Here is an 18016-nt window from a genome sequence, read left to right as displayed (position 1 = left end):
ACCGTAAGGTGTATTATGAAACTATATATATATATATAAGAATGATTTTATTACTGGCTGAGAGTAGACATCATACCTCAGCAGCCATTGGGAGCTTTTGCAACCTGTTTTGAAAAGGTTTTACTATAATGTTTGTACCAAATGAAATATTGCAAGAATCAGTTTGAATTAAGAATAGATTCTGAGAGGAATCATCGCCCCAACAATCGGAATAAAATTGTGATTTACATTCCTATTACCATATCTACAAGCATGATGCGCTAAATTGACCTGTTGTTAAGCAACCCTGTCTTAACAAAGGAAAAGTCATTTTACTTTATTTTAGTTGGATCAGACATTGGTTCACAGTACTTCTTTTTACACTTGAATGAAAGTTGAAAATACCAAAAGGTATGATGCATTAAATTTACCTCTTGTTAGCAATCATGTCATTTTACTTTATTTTAGTTTGATCAGACACTGATTAAATACTTATGTTTGATCATACATTGGTTAATTTCTTTTTACACTTTAATGACAGTTGATACACTAAACTAACCAGTTGTCTCATCAAAGGATGAGTCATTTTACTTTATTTTAGTTTGATCAGACACTTATTAAATATTACAATAGAGGCAATAAGTCGTTATAAAGCAGTGGTGTCTACTGTCTTCTCTTGTTGCAATCTTTCTACTAAATTGTACAACTACTACCTTCCTAATATCACCAATTTCACATACGTCTCAAACAAGGTCATCATTGCTTAAGCATCAGGGTCATGAAAGAGTTTTTTATTAGAATCATAAAAAATCATTGTGAGCTTTGAAAACTATTTTTTTTAAATTTTTCACATTTTCATTCATCCATCCATTTTATACCGCTTGTCATTTTCAAACAATTGAAAAATACTAACAAGCAAGATGCAAGACCCACTTTTAGTATTCCTCTCTACTCATTATCAAAGGGTGAGTTGGTTTAGTTGTATTTTACACCGGTTGACTTCTTTTTGCACTTGTATGACAGTTGTGGAGAATACTAACAAGCAGGCTGCAAGACGCTGACCTGCCTTTGGCAATCTGCTCTTCTCATTGCCATCAAAGGGTGAACCTCTTTACTTTTCAAACTTACTGGTTAACTTCTTTTTACGCTTGGATGTTAACAGGATAGGATAGCATAGACTTGTACTCATCCCACAATGGGGAAAGTGTTTTGTTGCAGTGCAGGTTTTTATATACAGGAGCAGAAGTAAAACCTATCTAAAAACAAACAAATAGTAATAAATAGTACATATTGCATATTTTTAGTTTATATATATATATATATTTTATATATGTATATATATATGTATATATATATACATACATACATACATATATATATATACACACATACATACACACACACACACACACACACACACACACACACACACACACACACACACATACACACACACACACACACACACACACACACACACACGCACACACCTTTTTAATACTACACTTTTGACATTCTGTATTCATGTCCAGCAGTTAACATATTTATACACGTATACATCATTTAAAAATGGTAAAACATCACTTTAAAAAGTTTGACCATGAATCAGACTATTTAAAAAAATAAAAAGGTGTATTTAAAGTTGTGTTTAAATACGACACATTTTAATCTAATTTGACCACTTTTGGAGCTTCTGCTGTTTTTTTGTTTATTGTTGTTGTATTCTGTTGTAAGAGTGCACTACATTATACACACACATTTCTAACATTTGGATTATTGCAGGACTCAAAAACCTTCTTTTTTACAGCTGGATGCAATTTTTCACTTGCGCTTAAAACCAATGAACAAAGAATTGCATTTGAGACACTTTTTTACTTTGTGTTTCCCAGTTTCTAATCAGCAATGCAGTCTGGAATGCACGGCACTGTGGAAAGGGAGCTCGCTGTTCCGTTCCAGTTCCTGCTATTGCGGTAACCATGACATTAAAGCGACAATATTACTATTTGGAGATAGGTATCAATAACCTTTTAAATAAAGCGCTTCTATAGCATGTAGAATTTACAAATAAATTGAAGTTATTAAACTATTGTGCTACTTAGGAAGAAGAGCGCACGCAGACACACACACTTCTATCAAGTGGTAAACAATAAAAATGATGACACTATTTTGCTGTTTAGGAAGCATGAGGGCGCGAGCGGGCGGGCAGGCACACACACACACACACACACACACACACGCACACACACACACACACACACACACACACACACACACACACACACACACACACACACACTTTTGCATTTGATACCTTCTTGAGACCTCTGAAAAATGCATACCTCTTTAGGATCACTTTTTCTATATATATAAAAGATTTGTATTAACAACATTAATAATATATACAAACTATGTAAATATAAAAAAGCTTGTTGTGAAAAATGAGTTAGAATTTCAAAAAATGTCACAACAAATTCAAAAGAAAAACTTAGAATTCTGGCAGTAGCATAATAAAAGTGGTAATTTTACTCAACGCAAGTCAAAATGTTACAAGAAAAAACTGAACATATGTGTAATATTATGATAAAAGTTGGAATTTTACTCAATAACAGTCGCAATTTTACAAGAAAAGCTTAAAATTTTGGCAATTTTATGAAAAGAGTCGTAATTTTACTCGACAAAAGTCACAATTGTATAAGAAAACTGTAAAATGTTGGCTATATTATCATAATAATCGGAACTTTACTTGGCAAAATTATGACGAAAGTCATAATTTTACTCAAAAAATGTCACTGTTTTACAAGAACAACAAAAAAATGGGCAATATTGTGACAAAAGTTTTCACCACCAGGGGTGCAAATGAGATCTCTATTTTTTGTTTTTTGCAATGTGATTAAGGCAGATGACAAACGAGTCACGGACCACAGATGGCCCCTGTGCCGAACTTTGGGCAACCCAGCTATAGAAGCTAAGTGTTAATGGCCACTATAGTCTTAGTACCGTAGTGTATTTGTTCATCCTATGATCACACATGTCAATGTTTACTTTAGTATGCACATTATATCAACCAAAAATCCTGAATTTGTAGCAATGTTCACGGACTCTAGTATTTGTCTCTCTATTAGATGCAATGGTTTTCCGTATTGGGACCATGATTTCGGTCCTAACTTGTTCACCGGTCCTCATATGGAAGGTATTTTTCCTTGTTGATGTCTCAAGAAGGGTATAAATACAAGAACACACACACACACACACACACATTTCTATCAAGTTACTCATCCAACACCTTCTCAGTCTTATAGCGACAGCAAGTTTTATGCACCACACACACACACACCCGGGCCCACCCCCAAACTCACATGCACACACACAAATACGCACGCACACACACACACACACACACACACACACACACACACACACACACACACACACACACACACACACACACACACACACACACACACACACACACACACACACACACACACACACACACACACACGACACAGTGAGTCTGGCCAGTGTCAGTGATACACCCTGACATGTGCAAACACACTGTACTGTACAATAACAGCATAAAGGATGAACTCTGTTTTTGGGAAGTATTATCATAAACTTTTCAACCTTTTTCTGCAGCTCATACACGTAGATGCAGAGAAAAGGGAGCATCGTACTAAAATGCACTTGTTCCGTTTAATCGCCTTCAAAAGATACCCGCATGGGCACTAACATGTGAAAACGCACACCAAATATTATTAGCCAGCAGCTGTTATCAGCATGCAGTTACACATTGATGGCAGTTCCCCATTTCCACTGAGGCAATATTGCACTATTTGCCTTGACCCGCACTGCAACTGCAGTCTTTTTTGGATAACTATATAGATTAGATGTGCGGAACACCAAAATATCAAGTCCCTGCAGTATGTTGCAGTGCAATTCCTTGATACGCTGTAAAATGTATACCCAAATAATATTATACTAAAATTTGCAATATCCATAATTACATTATGAAAATGATGTAACTGGGGCTAAAAACAACTACAATCTAATTGGAGAAAAACATTTTTTTTAAACTATTTTTACCCTTTTTTATTTAAGCTGAGGCACAAAAACACAAGTACGTGTAAACATTCCAACATCAAAAGTATGCTCAACCCTCAAGAATATTTTGGGGACTTTTTTGTCCTTTCAGGTAAATTCCTACTAAATTTTTGGCCTTAACCGAATGGAACAACTGTTCAATTGTAATATTTTAATTTCAAATTATTTTTAACATCTACAACACTGCGAAATAATAAGTACCGCCAGAAACGGACCTCTGGTAGTTATCTCTTCTAAGAGTATAAGAGTTACACAATTATATGAGTGTATATTTTTTGTGTCAAATCTCTTAATCAACATCAGCCTTAAATTTAAAAAAATATAACAGTAAATGGATGATGGCTCAAATTAAAAAAGAAAATATAGTTGTATATAAAAATAGTTTAATAGAGTTCAAATGGGCATTCAAAGGGCTAACTTTAAAAAAACAAAATCATCACATGTTAGCAATAATTGAAGTTGATTGAAATATTTTGAAAAAAAAAAAAAAAATCAAAAGGTAATATTAAAAAAAATTGATAGATGTTGGTAGTCCAACTCATACTGACTGGTATACACAAGCTATGGTAATGATATCAGTAGAAAAAAACTGCATTTAGTTTAGATAATAATGAGTCATATATTGGAATATGGGATCCATTATTTAAATTTGTTTTAACTATTAAATGAACCTAAAATATGACTTATTTTATCTTTGTGGAAAATATTGGACACAAAGTGTCGTCAAGCTTATGAGATGCGATGCAAGTGTAAGCCACTGTAACACTATTATTCATTTTTTAAATGTTTTTATTTTATTTTTTTTATAAATGGCTGTGATGATAATGTCAATAAGGGATTTCTAATCACTGCTATGTTGGAATTGTTATTAACTGTTGTTGATATTCATTTTTGTTTGACTACTTTTGGATTGTTTTGTGTCATGTTTGTATGTCCTCTCAATTGCTCTGTTGATTGCTTTCTGAATGTTGCTGGGCCAGGTTTGGTTTTGAAATTGGAATTGTATTATTATGCTATTATTGTGTATTATTTTGTTGGATTGATTAACAAAAATTTTTTAAAAAAAAATTATATATATATATATATATATATATATATGTATATATATATATATATATATATATATACACATATATTAATCCATTATTTTTTAACACCTGCAGACTGTTTTGTCCTGGTGGCACTAAACTGCTAATAAATTATGTATACCCCAGAAGGTAACCTACAAAATAAAACATATTTCTAATAATCCTAAGAATTTATGGGTAAATGGTAGGAAAAAATACTATTATGATATATATATATATATATATATATATATATATATATATATATATATATATATATATATATATATATATATATATATATATATATATATATATATATATATATATATATATATATATATATATATATATATATATATATATATATATATATATATATATATATATATATATATATATATATATATATATTAGGGGTGTGGTAAAAAATCGGTTTGAATTCAAATCCTGATTCTCACGTTGTGCGATTCAGTATCGATTCTCATTTTTCAAAAATCGATTTTCTTTTTTTTTTAATTAATCAATCCAACAAAACAATACACAGCAATACAATAACAATGCAATTCAATTCCAAAACCAAACCCGACTCAGCAACACTCAGAACTGCAATAAACAGAGCAATTGAGAGGAGACACAAACACGACACAGAATAAACCAAAAGTAGTGAAACAAAAATGAATATTATCAACAACAGCATTAGTTACAATTTCAACATAGCAGTGATTAAAAATCCCTCATTGACATTATCATTAGACATTTATAATAAAAAAATAAAAAAAAGAGCAATAGTGTCACAGTGGCTTACACTTGCATTGCATCTCATAAGCTTGACAACACACTGTGTCCAATATTTTCACAAAGATAAAATAAGTCATATTTTTGGTTCATTTAATAGTTAAAACAAATTTACATTATTGCAATCAGTTGATAAAACATTGTCCTTTACAATTATAAAAGCTTTTTACAAAAATCTACTACTCTGCTTGCATGTCAGCAGACTGGGGTAGATCCTGCTGAAATCCTATGTATTGAATGAATAGAGAATCGTTTTGAATCGGGAAAATATAGTTTTTGAATCGAGAATCGCGTTGAATCGAAAAAAATCGATTTATAATCGAATCGTGACCCCAAGAATCGATATTAAATCGAATCGTGGGACACCCAAAGATTTGCGGCCCTAATATATATATATATATATATATATATATATATATATATATATATATATATATATATATATATATATATATATATATATAGTACAGGCCAAAGGTTTTGACACACCTTCTCAATCAATGCGTTTTCTTTATTTTCATGACTATTTACATGGCAAAACTATGAATAAACACATGTGGAGTTATGTACTGAACAAAAAAAAGGTGAAATAACTGAAAACATGTTTTATATTCTAGTTTCTTCAAAATAGCCACCATTTGCTCTGATTACTTTTTTGCACACTTTTGGCATTCTCTTAATCAATCAATCAATGTTTATTTATACAGCCTAAATCACAAGTGTCTCAAAGGGCTGCACAAGCCACAGCGACATCCTCGGTACAGAGCCCACATACGGGCAAAGAAAAACTCACCCCAGTGGGACGTCGATCGATTCTCTCGATGAGCTTCAAGAGGTAGTCACCTGAAATGGGTTTCACTTCATAGGTGTCATAGTTTTGATGCCTTTAGTGACAATCTACAATGTAAATAGTCATGAAAATAAAGAAAACAGATTGAAATAAGAAGTGTGTCCAAACTTTTGGCCAGTACTATATATATATATATATATATATATATATATATATATATATATATATAAAAATTCAAAAAAACAGTGCTAGTTTTCAACAGCATTAATAATGTTTGAATATGTGGACACTTTTCTATGATTTTTGTGTATCTTTTGATACATGCCATCTATGGGAATAACATATGTTCTCCTCCAAGTTATCAATATTAGCAATATTCTGATCATTAAGTGTTCCCATATGTTGAAGATAGAGAGAGAGAGAGAGAGAGAGAGAGAGAGAGAGAGAGAGAGAAGAGAGAGAGAGAGAGAGAGAGAGAGAGAGAGAGAGAGAGAGAGATTGTTGATCGAGGTAAATCGTTCACTCCTCCTCTTTTCTCTCTTCCTTCACTTCATTCTTAATTTGATAAGATTAAATCGCTGCAGTGGAGCAGACAACAGCAGCAGCATTTATTTCAGTGTAATGTGCACGCACTAAAGCACGTTTTTTAATCTATTTTATAGTTTCGTGTATCCAAACTTTGACCTCCTAATTCCACCCTGAGACGGATGTGCATCTTCCAGGCGTGGACATGTACCAGCCGGGCATCATGACCACCAACCACGGACACCCTTCCTACGAGGCCGGCTTCCTGCACAACTCCTCGGGTGCCTCCCCGGTCTACGTGCCCACCACCAGGGTCGTCACCCCGATGATCCCCACCCTGCCCTACCTGCAGACGCCCGGTGCGTCGCAGACCAGCACGCCGGCGTCGAGTCACTCCGCCTGGGCTCAACCGGGCGCCGAGTCGGTGTCGTCGTACAACCACTCCCCGGTGTCTCCGCGTTTCGGCTTCTCCGCAAGCCCCCCGGCCCGGGAGCAGGTGGCAGCGGCCTCCTACAGCGGCCCGCTGGGCATCCCCGCGAACGGGAGAGAGCACTACGGCGCCCGGGGCCTCGGCGGGTCGTACCACAGCCCCTACCCGGCCTACATGAGCCCGAACGTGGGCGGAACGTGGTCGGCGTCACCCTTCGATAGCCCAGTGCTGCACGGCCTGCAGAACGGGTGTCCCACTGGCGCAACACGGCACCCAAATATAGGTGAGCAAAATTATTATTTATATACAAATGAGTAAATTATTCGGGTTAAATTTAATTTAACATTTTTAACATCAGAAGTAGTCACATTTTTAATACGCTAAATTAAATTAACTTTCATCCATCACTTATGAATAAAATGATACTATTGTAACACAAATAAGATACAATTACACATTTAAAATTACAGCTATAAATAATGTTTGGTTTATTTATGACACTTACTTTTAAGTAACACAAATGTAACAATTTCTTTATATCTTTTGAACAGATTTAAAAAATATAAAACCTACTGTTCTGGAGTTAAATTAAATAAATCTGTTTAAATTATCCACAGGCCCAATGGATTATAATTCTGTATTAGTTTCGATGTCAATTTGATCCAATTTCAGTTTTTCAGAACCCCGTATTGAAAAATTATAATGAGCTTATTATTATTTGGCATACAACTATATGGAAATTGACAAAAGTTTTTAGACTTGGACAACAAATTACAGTAATTGATCACTTTAATGCTACAGTACAGTTATAGGGTTACCTTAATATTTTGATCCACAATTTCCCTTGAGAATCAATAAAGTTTGTCCAAGTCTAAGTCTGAATTAAGTCTGAGACAGAAATTGTAACGCTATCACTTATAACATTTAAAAGAAGACGTAACATTATCTAAATAATTCCAAAACATAAATAATTCAGCAGTTTGACAATAAAATAGAGTGATACAATTAAGTCATATAGCTTTCACAAATAACTGTGATAAGATTTATTTCTGGATGGGTGTAAATTAATTACAAATTATTAGCTATAATCCCATCACACCACCTACAATTCATGTTTGCACCTCATTTGTGTTGTGTGATTTATGTAAATGCTCCCCTTAATGGGAAAAAAAGATGTTAGAGTGTTAAAGTGATAAGAGAATCGATCCAATCTGACCTCTGATCTAATGATTTCAGTCACACTCTGCTCACTAAAGTAGCCTCTTAACAGTGGAATTTTGAAATGACATGATGCTCAAATAGGACCTATATAAGTGGGGTTTTTTTTATTGCGTACGTCATATTTTCATCTTTTGCTAAAGGGTTGTTTTTAAATCATGACAAAACATTCTGATAAGGTGACCAGCGACATTCATAAATAGTGATATAGTGCAACAAGGGTATTGATGTGTTGGCTACCTTAGCTTGCAGGCTCAAGGTTATTTTATCTTGTTTTTGTTTTGCTCCCAGCCTTGGATCGGATCGTCTTATATCTAAAGGAGATTAAAATAAAGGCAGTGTTATTTCATGTATCGTAAGGATTGGGTATGTTCAACACAAAGTGCAGCAGGGCCAGACTACGGTCTTATGGAGATTGTGGGCCGCATGCGGTGCAGGCGAGACGTCACCTTATCTGTGGGAGAAAAGTGAGCGAGACTCGGAGTCTCTATTTGTCTCAATGTGATGGAGCTCTATTTGCAGCTCCTTCTTTATCAGCTGTGGAGCTGCAAGAAGATAAACAGGGAGGCCTGCAGCAGGCCCTGCACCTCCTTCTGGTGCACACATCCACTAAACACCAGCAGCTTCCTTTTCTGCAGGTTAAATGAGGTTTTCTTTTCTTTCTTTTTTTTAAAGTACAGTATAGCCTCTTCGACTAGATACAGAGTTGTGACGGATGTTTCTAGGCTGAAATGTGCACTTTTTGGCTAAATCTATTTTCATTATGTTACAGGCTGAGCTGGTCAATCAATTCACAATCAAAAAAAAAAAAAAAGTTAAACAATGTCTATACTTTTAAGAATCTTCTTCTCTAAACCTAAAAAAAACTGAAGGCTACACATGTTTTTGACATGTAGGGTCCCAATGCGTTTATTAACTCAACTGCAGGGAGTACCAGGCGCCATTCGTGCCGCTTTTTAATCTACAGTTTAGATTTAGTGCTGTCAAACGATAAAACATATTTAAATTTGACTATTTACAGGGTTGCTGTGGATTATTTTTGATTATACGCAATTGAATATCCATGTTTTATCTATATTAATTGTGTGTCATTCAGGTTTGGGGGGCTTTTTTTTTTTTCATTTTGTAAAAGAGGCTAAAACCTCATTTATTATGCTTAGCAGTTATATATTCAAAGTAGAGTGCACGGTCCCTCGCCACACCGCGCTTCAGTTATTTTTATAGCATATATCATTTATTTTTACCTAAATAATAAAAAAAGTATGCATTAAAATGGCTAAAAGAACTACACATATTAATACTAAAGTGGTATTGGCCACTAGAAAAGACCAAACCAATCACAGCGCTGTTCAATATTGTGGCTGCTGACTGGCTCAGCATTAGACGGCATTAATATGGGATTTACCAAGTGTAAAGATGACTATGTGGGTGTTATTTCATGTTCAGAGGGCACTCATGATATTCAAAATGGTATTTTGAAGATCGTAAACAGGTTTTTTATGCTCTAGCTATGAAAATATATAATTTATAATTCCTATATACCGTACAGGCCAAAAGTTTGGACACACCTTCTCATTCAATGGGTTTTCTTTATTTTCATGACTATTTACATTATAGATTGTCACTGAAGGCATCAAAACTATGAATGAACACATGTGGAGCTATGTACTTAACAGAAAAAAGTGAAATAACTGAAAACATGTTTTATATTCTAGTTTCTTCAAAATAGCCACCCTTTGCTCTGATTACTACTTTGCACACTCTTGGCATTTTCTGGATGAGCTTCAAGAGGTAGTCACCTGAAAGGGTTTTCACTTCACAGGTGTCATAGTTGTGATGCCTTCAGTGACAATCTACTATGTAAATAGTCATGAAAATACAGAAAACGCATTGAAATGAGAAGGTGTCCAAACTTTTGGCCTGTACTGTGTGTGTGTGTGTATATATATATATATATATATATATATATATATATATATATATATATATATATATATATATATATATATATATATATATATATATATATATATATATATATATATATATATAATTGCCTTTGTGGAAATACATTTACAACGGTCAGGCCTGGAACCAATTAACATGCAGCGACTTTAGTGTTGTCGAACAATTAATTCTTTAATCACACTTTTAAACTTGGATTAATCATGATTAATCACAGTGGCTACACAAATGTTGCTTCGGTTACGTGGTACTTTTGTTGCCAACATTGACGTGGGTATAGTCCGCCTTGCAGTACTGTTTGTCGTCCACTACTTGTTTTCCAAAAACTAGCAGCGTCCCTGATAGCGTTTGCCTCAAAAATGTGTTTTGCAATTAGATGTTATTTTAAATTTGTAAAATTCATCTCTGCAATACTTTTCAGTCCGGATCGCGCCAATTAATTCCAAATCAAGCAATCCCCGCAAATTATGTAATTTATCTTTGCCCAATGCAAAAACCCATCCATCTATCCATTTTCTACCGCTTGTCCATTTCGGGGGGGGGGGTGCTGGAGCCTATCTCAGCTGCATTCGGGCGGAAGGCGGGGTACACCCTGGACAAGTTGCCACCTCATCACAGGGCCAACACAGACAGATAGACAGACAACATTCACACACACATTTATTCACTAGGGCCCATTTGTCTGAGCGGCGCCCATACGAGCGGCGCCCATACGTGCACGCCAACTGTCAAATCCAAACTTATGTTTGTTTCTTGTGTATAAGACAAAACAGGAACAGAGAGGTGTAACAATATAACAACTCTTTATTGTCCAATTGCCGTCCTCCCAGGCAGCTCAGACTTACTTTCGGTTTCCGTCTACAGTGCTAAATTTTTCTGAGTAATGTACTGTAGCATATAAACTTTTAGCGACACATCAATGTCCTCACTTCCAAGTTTACATGTGTTTGTATATTTATTTAACCTTTATTTATCCAGGATAAGGCAATTAGAAACAGATTTTCATTTGCAATGCTGACCTAGCATAAAGGCAGCATTTACACGTTAGAGATGTTGAAGTGTGATGATAATCTCTCATCCCCTCTCATTTACCAACAAAAATTACCGCTATACATCACTGTCACCAGTTCAAAAACACTTTGAGTGTAATACATACACAAAGTCTGCAACTTGTAGACAACAGACAATAAAGATGACTTTGGTGGGGTTTCTTTCTGTAATTACAATTATTACTATTATTAGGGATGATTAATTCAAACAGTAATTTGATAATGAGCTCTTGAGTATGTGCTTTTACTGCCATTTAGTGTCTACTTTTGAGTTTGTGTGATATAAAACGAGTACAATTTTAATACAGTATTTGTTTTCCAATTTGTGTGGAAATAAGGTGCTTTTTATAGTCAAAGTTACAAGGCACACTTAAAACATGGATAACAAATTCATAAAATCATAAGCAGATTCAATGTTATCGAAAAATAAAATAGGCCTCAAAACATTGCAACTTTTTTCAAAACTTTCTAAACTCGCGGTCACAAATTCAGACATTTTAGGCCACAACGATCACACAAAAAGGCAGCGAAATCCTGGGCAGACTGATATGATCTGTGGCTTGTGCAGCCCTTTGAGACATTTGTGTTTAAGGGCTATATAAGTAAACTTTGATTGATTGATATTTGGGGGAATTAGGTGATGATTATAGGTGACAACAAATTCACACTTGTTGTCCTCCATGGTCAGATCTATTTGACGACTTCGCAGAGGGCCGAGAATGTGTCAACTGTGGGGCCATGTCCACGCCGTTGTGGAGGCGGGACGGCACGGGCCACTACCTGTGCAACGCCTGCGGACTCTACCACAAGATGAACGGCATCAACAGACCTCTCATCAAACCCCAGAGACGACTGGTAGGTATAAATAGGACCGTGTCTCTGATAGCAACGTGACGTGTGTCCCATGCCCACCTCTCAACACAGTCGGCCTCCAGGAGGGTTGGCCTGTCGTGCACCAACTGTCACACCACCACCACCACCCTCTGGCGACGAAACTCAGAGGGAGAGCCTGTCTGCAACGCCTGTGGCCTATACATGAAACTCCACGGGGTAAAGAAACAACAAAACAGAGAAATGCGGTAATATTGTTTTGTTTACCTCTGTGACACACCCATCCTGGCAGGTCGCACGACCTCTGGCTATGAAGAAAGAGGGGATCCAGACCCGCAAACGCAAACCCAAGAACCTGAGCAAGACCCAAACTGGTTAGATTCAAAGTTATTCAATTTTAAAAGATGCGAAATGACATAAGAAGCCTTTTATAGGGCAAGGAACCATGTAGGCTATAGGGATGTGATGGACAATTCGATTCAACATGATTCTCGATTCAAACCTATTCTCGCAATATCTCGATTGATATACAGGTATACAAAATTAAACATTTTCAAAACAGGTTACAAGAGCTCCTTTTGGCTGCTGACATACAACGTAAATACGCTAGTAAAACAACTTCTTTAAAATGGTTTTATAAAAACTAAATTTAAAAAACGTTTCCATTTTTTTGAAAAATATGTAATAAAAGAGATTCACGATTAAGATGTGAATCTTTTTTTTTCAGCATCCCTAAAATTTGGTAACTTAACTGCAAATTGATATGGATGCAATGTTCCTCACTCAATCAAATTAGACTTAGACAAACTTTATTGATCCACAAGGGAAATTGTTCCACACAGTAGCTCAGTTTCAAAAGATGGAAAGGGTAAGAATGGAAAGGATAATGCAGGTATTAAGTAGACTAAAAATGTACCATAGTAGCAATATAAAATATAACATACCGGTATGTAATATTTACATGTTATATATACAGTATATAATATATACTGATATATTATATTATTATATAATATATACAATATATAACAAATCCCAAATACCATGTACTATATTACAGTATATGTAACAGCTGCAGCAAAAAAAGGGCAGCATAAAAAAGAGAGTAGATCCAGCAGAAAACATACATTATGAACAAAGAGAGGTAGCTAACATAAATGTAAATAAACAAATTCTATTGCCCTATTTATTTTACATTTGCAGTGTAATTATACTAATGAGTAAACATTTGGAGAATAGTCTTCTTGAGTGCTACACATACTGTATTTTCTGAGGTTAAAATACATTTTGTAAATACATAATTATTATTCATATAATTACAATGGCCTTTTTTAAAGTTACCAAAGTAAAAAAACACACATATTACAGTGTAACATACTATAAGTATTACGGATTTTTTTTAAAATTACAATTATGTCTTGATTTTTGATTACTCATCATGAGTAAAAACACAGGTAATTACTAACTTTCATAATTTTAAACAATTTACAAGAGACCAATATTTGGACACACATGTAATTTCATTGTCAGAATAAATCAATATCAATTTTAAAATATAACTTACTTCACTAATTATTATTTATTTATTTTTAATGTTATTCGTTATGGAGTATATTGTGAATAAATTGAGAACACGAAGTGAACAAAAGTTTTAGCGACTGCCATGTAAAGGAAAAGGGGTAGGATTAAATAAGCTCTGCTTCTTCCTACTCCTTTTCGAACATGTTGAATAGAGAAACTGGAAATTGTGATGTATCATGTTAAACACAAACTCAACTCAACTCAAAAAAATGTTCTCGATACTTGTTACTGGAATTTATATAGCGCATTTCTAGACACTCAAAGCGCGTCACAGAGAACGGAGAACCCATCATTCACACATTGATGGTGGTGAGCTACAGTTCAGTCAGAATGTATTTTGAAGTAAAATTTACCAGCGAGCACACCAGTCGGAGTCTCCTCACTCATCTTTGGACTAGCGTACGCATTGACCTGATCACTGACCGTATAACAACCTTTCAGATATCCATCCACGGTTAAGATAAAAGCATGTGCAGTCAAAATAATGTGTGATTAATCTGCGAATATACATAAATACCTTTTGTGATTATTGCATGCGAGTTCAAACCCCAGCCGAGTCATACCAAAGACTATAAAATTGGGACCCATTACCTCCCTGCTTGGCACTCAGCATCAAGGGTTGGAATTGGGGGTTAAATCACCAAAAATGATTCCCGGGCGCGGCACCGCTGCTGCCCACTGCTCCCCTCACCTCCCAGGGGGTAAACAAGGGGATGGGTCAAATACAGAGGACAAATTTTACCACACCTAGTGTGTGTGTTACAATCATTGGTACTTTAACTTAACTTAACTTAACATGAGTTGACTCGTTCATTTTGATGGCCCTGATTTGGAATGTTATTAAACAACTCCCAGTCATAAGAAAGCCTTTCTCATGTGGTGCACCGCAGGGGGTCCAGGCAGCGAGGGGACTCCAATGACACCAACAAGCAGCACTCACCGGGCCTCCATCACATCCTCCTCGTCCTCCAGCGCCTCCTCCATGTCAGAGGAGGCCCGGCAGATAAAGACGGAACCAGACACGTCCAGATTGTACACGCACAACGGCATGCACACACAGGTGGGATTGACAAACACGTCATCATTTCCTTCCAATGCGTCTGATCATGTTTGTCTGTGTGTCGAACTCCAGATCTCAGCTCTGCCGGCCTACATGGCGGCTCAAGGGGGGGCTCTTCCCCTTAAAATGTCCCCAGGGGGGCACGGCGGTTCGTCAGGCTCAAAAGCCGAGCCGTGGAATAACCTCATCCTGGCTTAGAACCCGGCAGATCCCTCACAGGACGAATGAAGAGCAGAAAAAAACATTTTCGATGATGTACAAATCAAGTTGTGTCACTCCTGCCTGGTCTACTTGACTTAGATATCTTACAGTTGGTTTATGCTCAATATGTGACACCAAAACAGGTCAGAGTTCAATATACGCGTCAGTATTGACACAGCGTCTACTCTTGAATTGATAACATCAGAAGCCAGTGCAGTTGCACAATGCAAACAGTAACGTGGACGATGTGAGCAAGTGGTTCCCTCTGCTGGATGCACTGTAGATTTCACCCACACGAAAAACGTTAACCTGAGCCTGTTTGAAAAACCCCAAAAACAACTAAATTATTTGAAGATTTAGGCTTTGTGGTGGGGAAAAAAGCGCAATATGCTTAAATTATGGCAAATTATAGTATTATTGTTATTATAACATCCGCCATGTTTATTTATGGATGTACAGTGAACAGGGGCGCCGCTAGGGATTTTGGGCCCCATGAAAAGAATCTTTACAGGGCCCCCAACACAGCGGCAACATTATAATTTCATCATCATTAGGGGCCTCTCTGGGCCCCCCTCCATCATGGGCCCCTAGAATCTGTCTCCTTTACCCCCCCTTTTCGGCGCCCCTGACAGTGAAGCCCAAAGTTTCATATCCTTTGCATCCAATTTAAAATATAACGTGGATCATGCGTATCTTTTAGCTTGAAATGACACATGAAAGTGGACCAAATGCATTTGTGTTACCAAATATAAATAGCTATTTTAATTTCAAACGCCAATGTCCAAGATGTTTTATGCGCTTTCTCTTTACATGTATAAGTTTATAGCGCAGTAGTATACTCTGGATCAGGGTTCTTAAGTTAAAGTACCACCTACTTACACAATATTTGTCATATTTCTAAGCAGAGGTTTTTACTACCATCGCTTACATGAAGGTATAGCTTCAAACATGTGTCTCTAATATAGGTTTTATTTATAACAATCTCTCTGATGTTCTCGAGTACCTTGACATGAAGCCTGTGTGCCACCAGTAGTACTCGTACCCGTTTTAAGATTATTCTAAAATGATTATTTGAGTTGCTAGGAAATTCATGGATTATCTAAATAATTAAGACAACATATGCATAATTTTTTACAATTTAACTCAAACTTTGACAAGAGTAGGAATTATTTTCTGCTTCCCTTGTATCATTTTCTACTGTCTGGAGAAAAAAGGCTGCTGCTCCCTCTCACTATCCATATCCTCACTGCAAATCTCTGTTCATATTTATTTCTAAAGGCGCAACCGCTACAGACATTAAGTTCTATATCATTCTGTGTAACCTTCATTTTAGGGGTTGTGTGTCATGTCTGTACAGTATTTTTTGTGTAAATGTGTTATATTGTGCTGCGTTTAAATACCTATTTGCAACTTGATATACATATATGTAAAGGCTCTCCACTCCAGTATAATTGTGTAATTCACTTATTAGTGCTATACAGTATTGCATTGAGATGCACGAACGTGATACTACCTAATATACCTTCTCTGGTGCCGCTGGGGCTCTTAACAGGCCACTCAATGGTACACGATGCAAATGGTGTACAAGTAGAAATGTACATTTGTGTTTAATAAAGGGAAGGTAAACGCATACTCAAGTTATTCTTGTTTCAAGAACTATACTAAGAATTCTGCCTTCACGAAGACAATGATGCACAAGTTTGAGTATGCCATTGTGGTGTGTGCTAAAAAGTTAACACACCTACTAAATTATCAGTTGCACATGCAGGAGTACGTCCAATGTCACGCACTTTGTGTAGCACTCTACAGACTCGTGTAATTCAAGGGTAGCTGCAAAACAGAAATCATAGTTAAACGTTCACTGGCCATTACATGCACAACCTGAGAGTCTAGACCAGACCTGGGCAAATTAATGCCGCCCGTTAAGCTTTTCAATCTGGCCCGCCGGGCATTCCCAAAAAATTTGTTTTAGATCTTTTAGATCAAAACTGTAGCTGCCATTATGATGTGCAGTGATGTTTTCAATGAACTATACAAAGTATTTCAATAGTTGGAATCTACGCTTTTGCATGATATACTAGTTACTATGGTAATCTAATTAGTTACTATGGTAATCTAAGTCACAGCAGCTCAGACAAGGTACCAAGCAGTGTGGGTGGGGAGCGTTTCCACAGAGTGTTTCCAGAGCAGCCTGCCTGAAATGTGGGTGTCAGGGACAAACATGGAAGAAGATTTTTTACAAGAAAGTTCTAAAGCTTAGTGATGTATCAGATATATCAGATTGTAGGTGGGGTTTTTTTACCCTTTGCGTTCATATTTCGCTGTGTTTGTTGCATTTTTGTTGCGTTGCGCTTTATTGTAAAATATATCGATCGAGAGGGGGTGTGACTCTCATATGTTGTCAATATTCAGTGTTTTATC

The 18016-nt window shown here is 36.1% G+C and overlaps 2 protein-coding genes across 2 annotated transcripts in view; one reads left to right on the top strand and one right to left on the bottom strand.

Annotated features, from left to right (window-relative positions):
• LOC133648424 (nuclear receptor coactivator 7) overlaps positions 1-18016 on the bottom strand; it is a 125111-nt gene that overhangs the window by 103115 nt on the left and 3980 nt on the right. The window lies entirely within an intron of this gene.
• On the top strand, positions 7296-17163 carry gata4 (GATA binding protein 4). The gene is made up of 6 exons (XM_062044505.1): positions 7296-7973; positions 12611-12777; positions 12847-12972; positions 13046-13127; positions 15225-15394; positions 15467-17163. Exons 1-6 carry the CDS (start codon positions 7466-7468, stop codon positions 15590-15592), a joined length of 1179 nt encoding a protein of 392 aa, XP_061900489.1. The 5' UTR covers positions 7296-7465; the 3' UTR covers positions 15593-17163.

Source organism: Entelurus aequoreus, linkage group LG04 (genome assembly GCF_033978785.1).
Source record: "Entelurus aequoreus isolate RoL-2023_Sb linkage group LG04, RoL_Eaeq_v1.1, whole genome shotgun sequence".
Taxonomy (NCBI): domain Eukaryota; kingdom Metazoa; phylum Chordata; class Actinopteri; order Syngnathiformes; family Syngnathidae; genus Entelurus; species Entelurus aequoreus.
The sequence above is the reverse complement of the archived record's forward strand: the minus strand, read 5'-3'. Positions and strand labels throughout refer to the sequence as shown.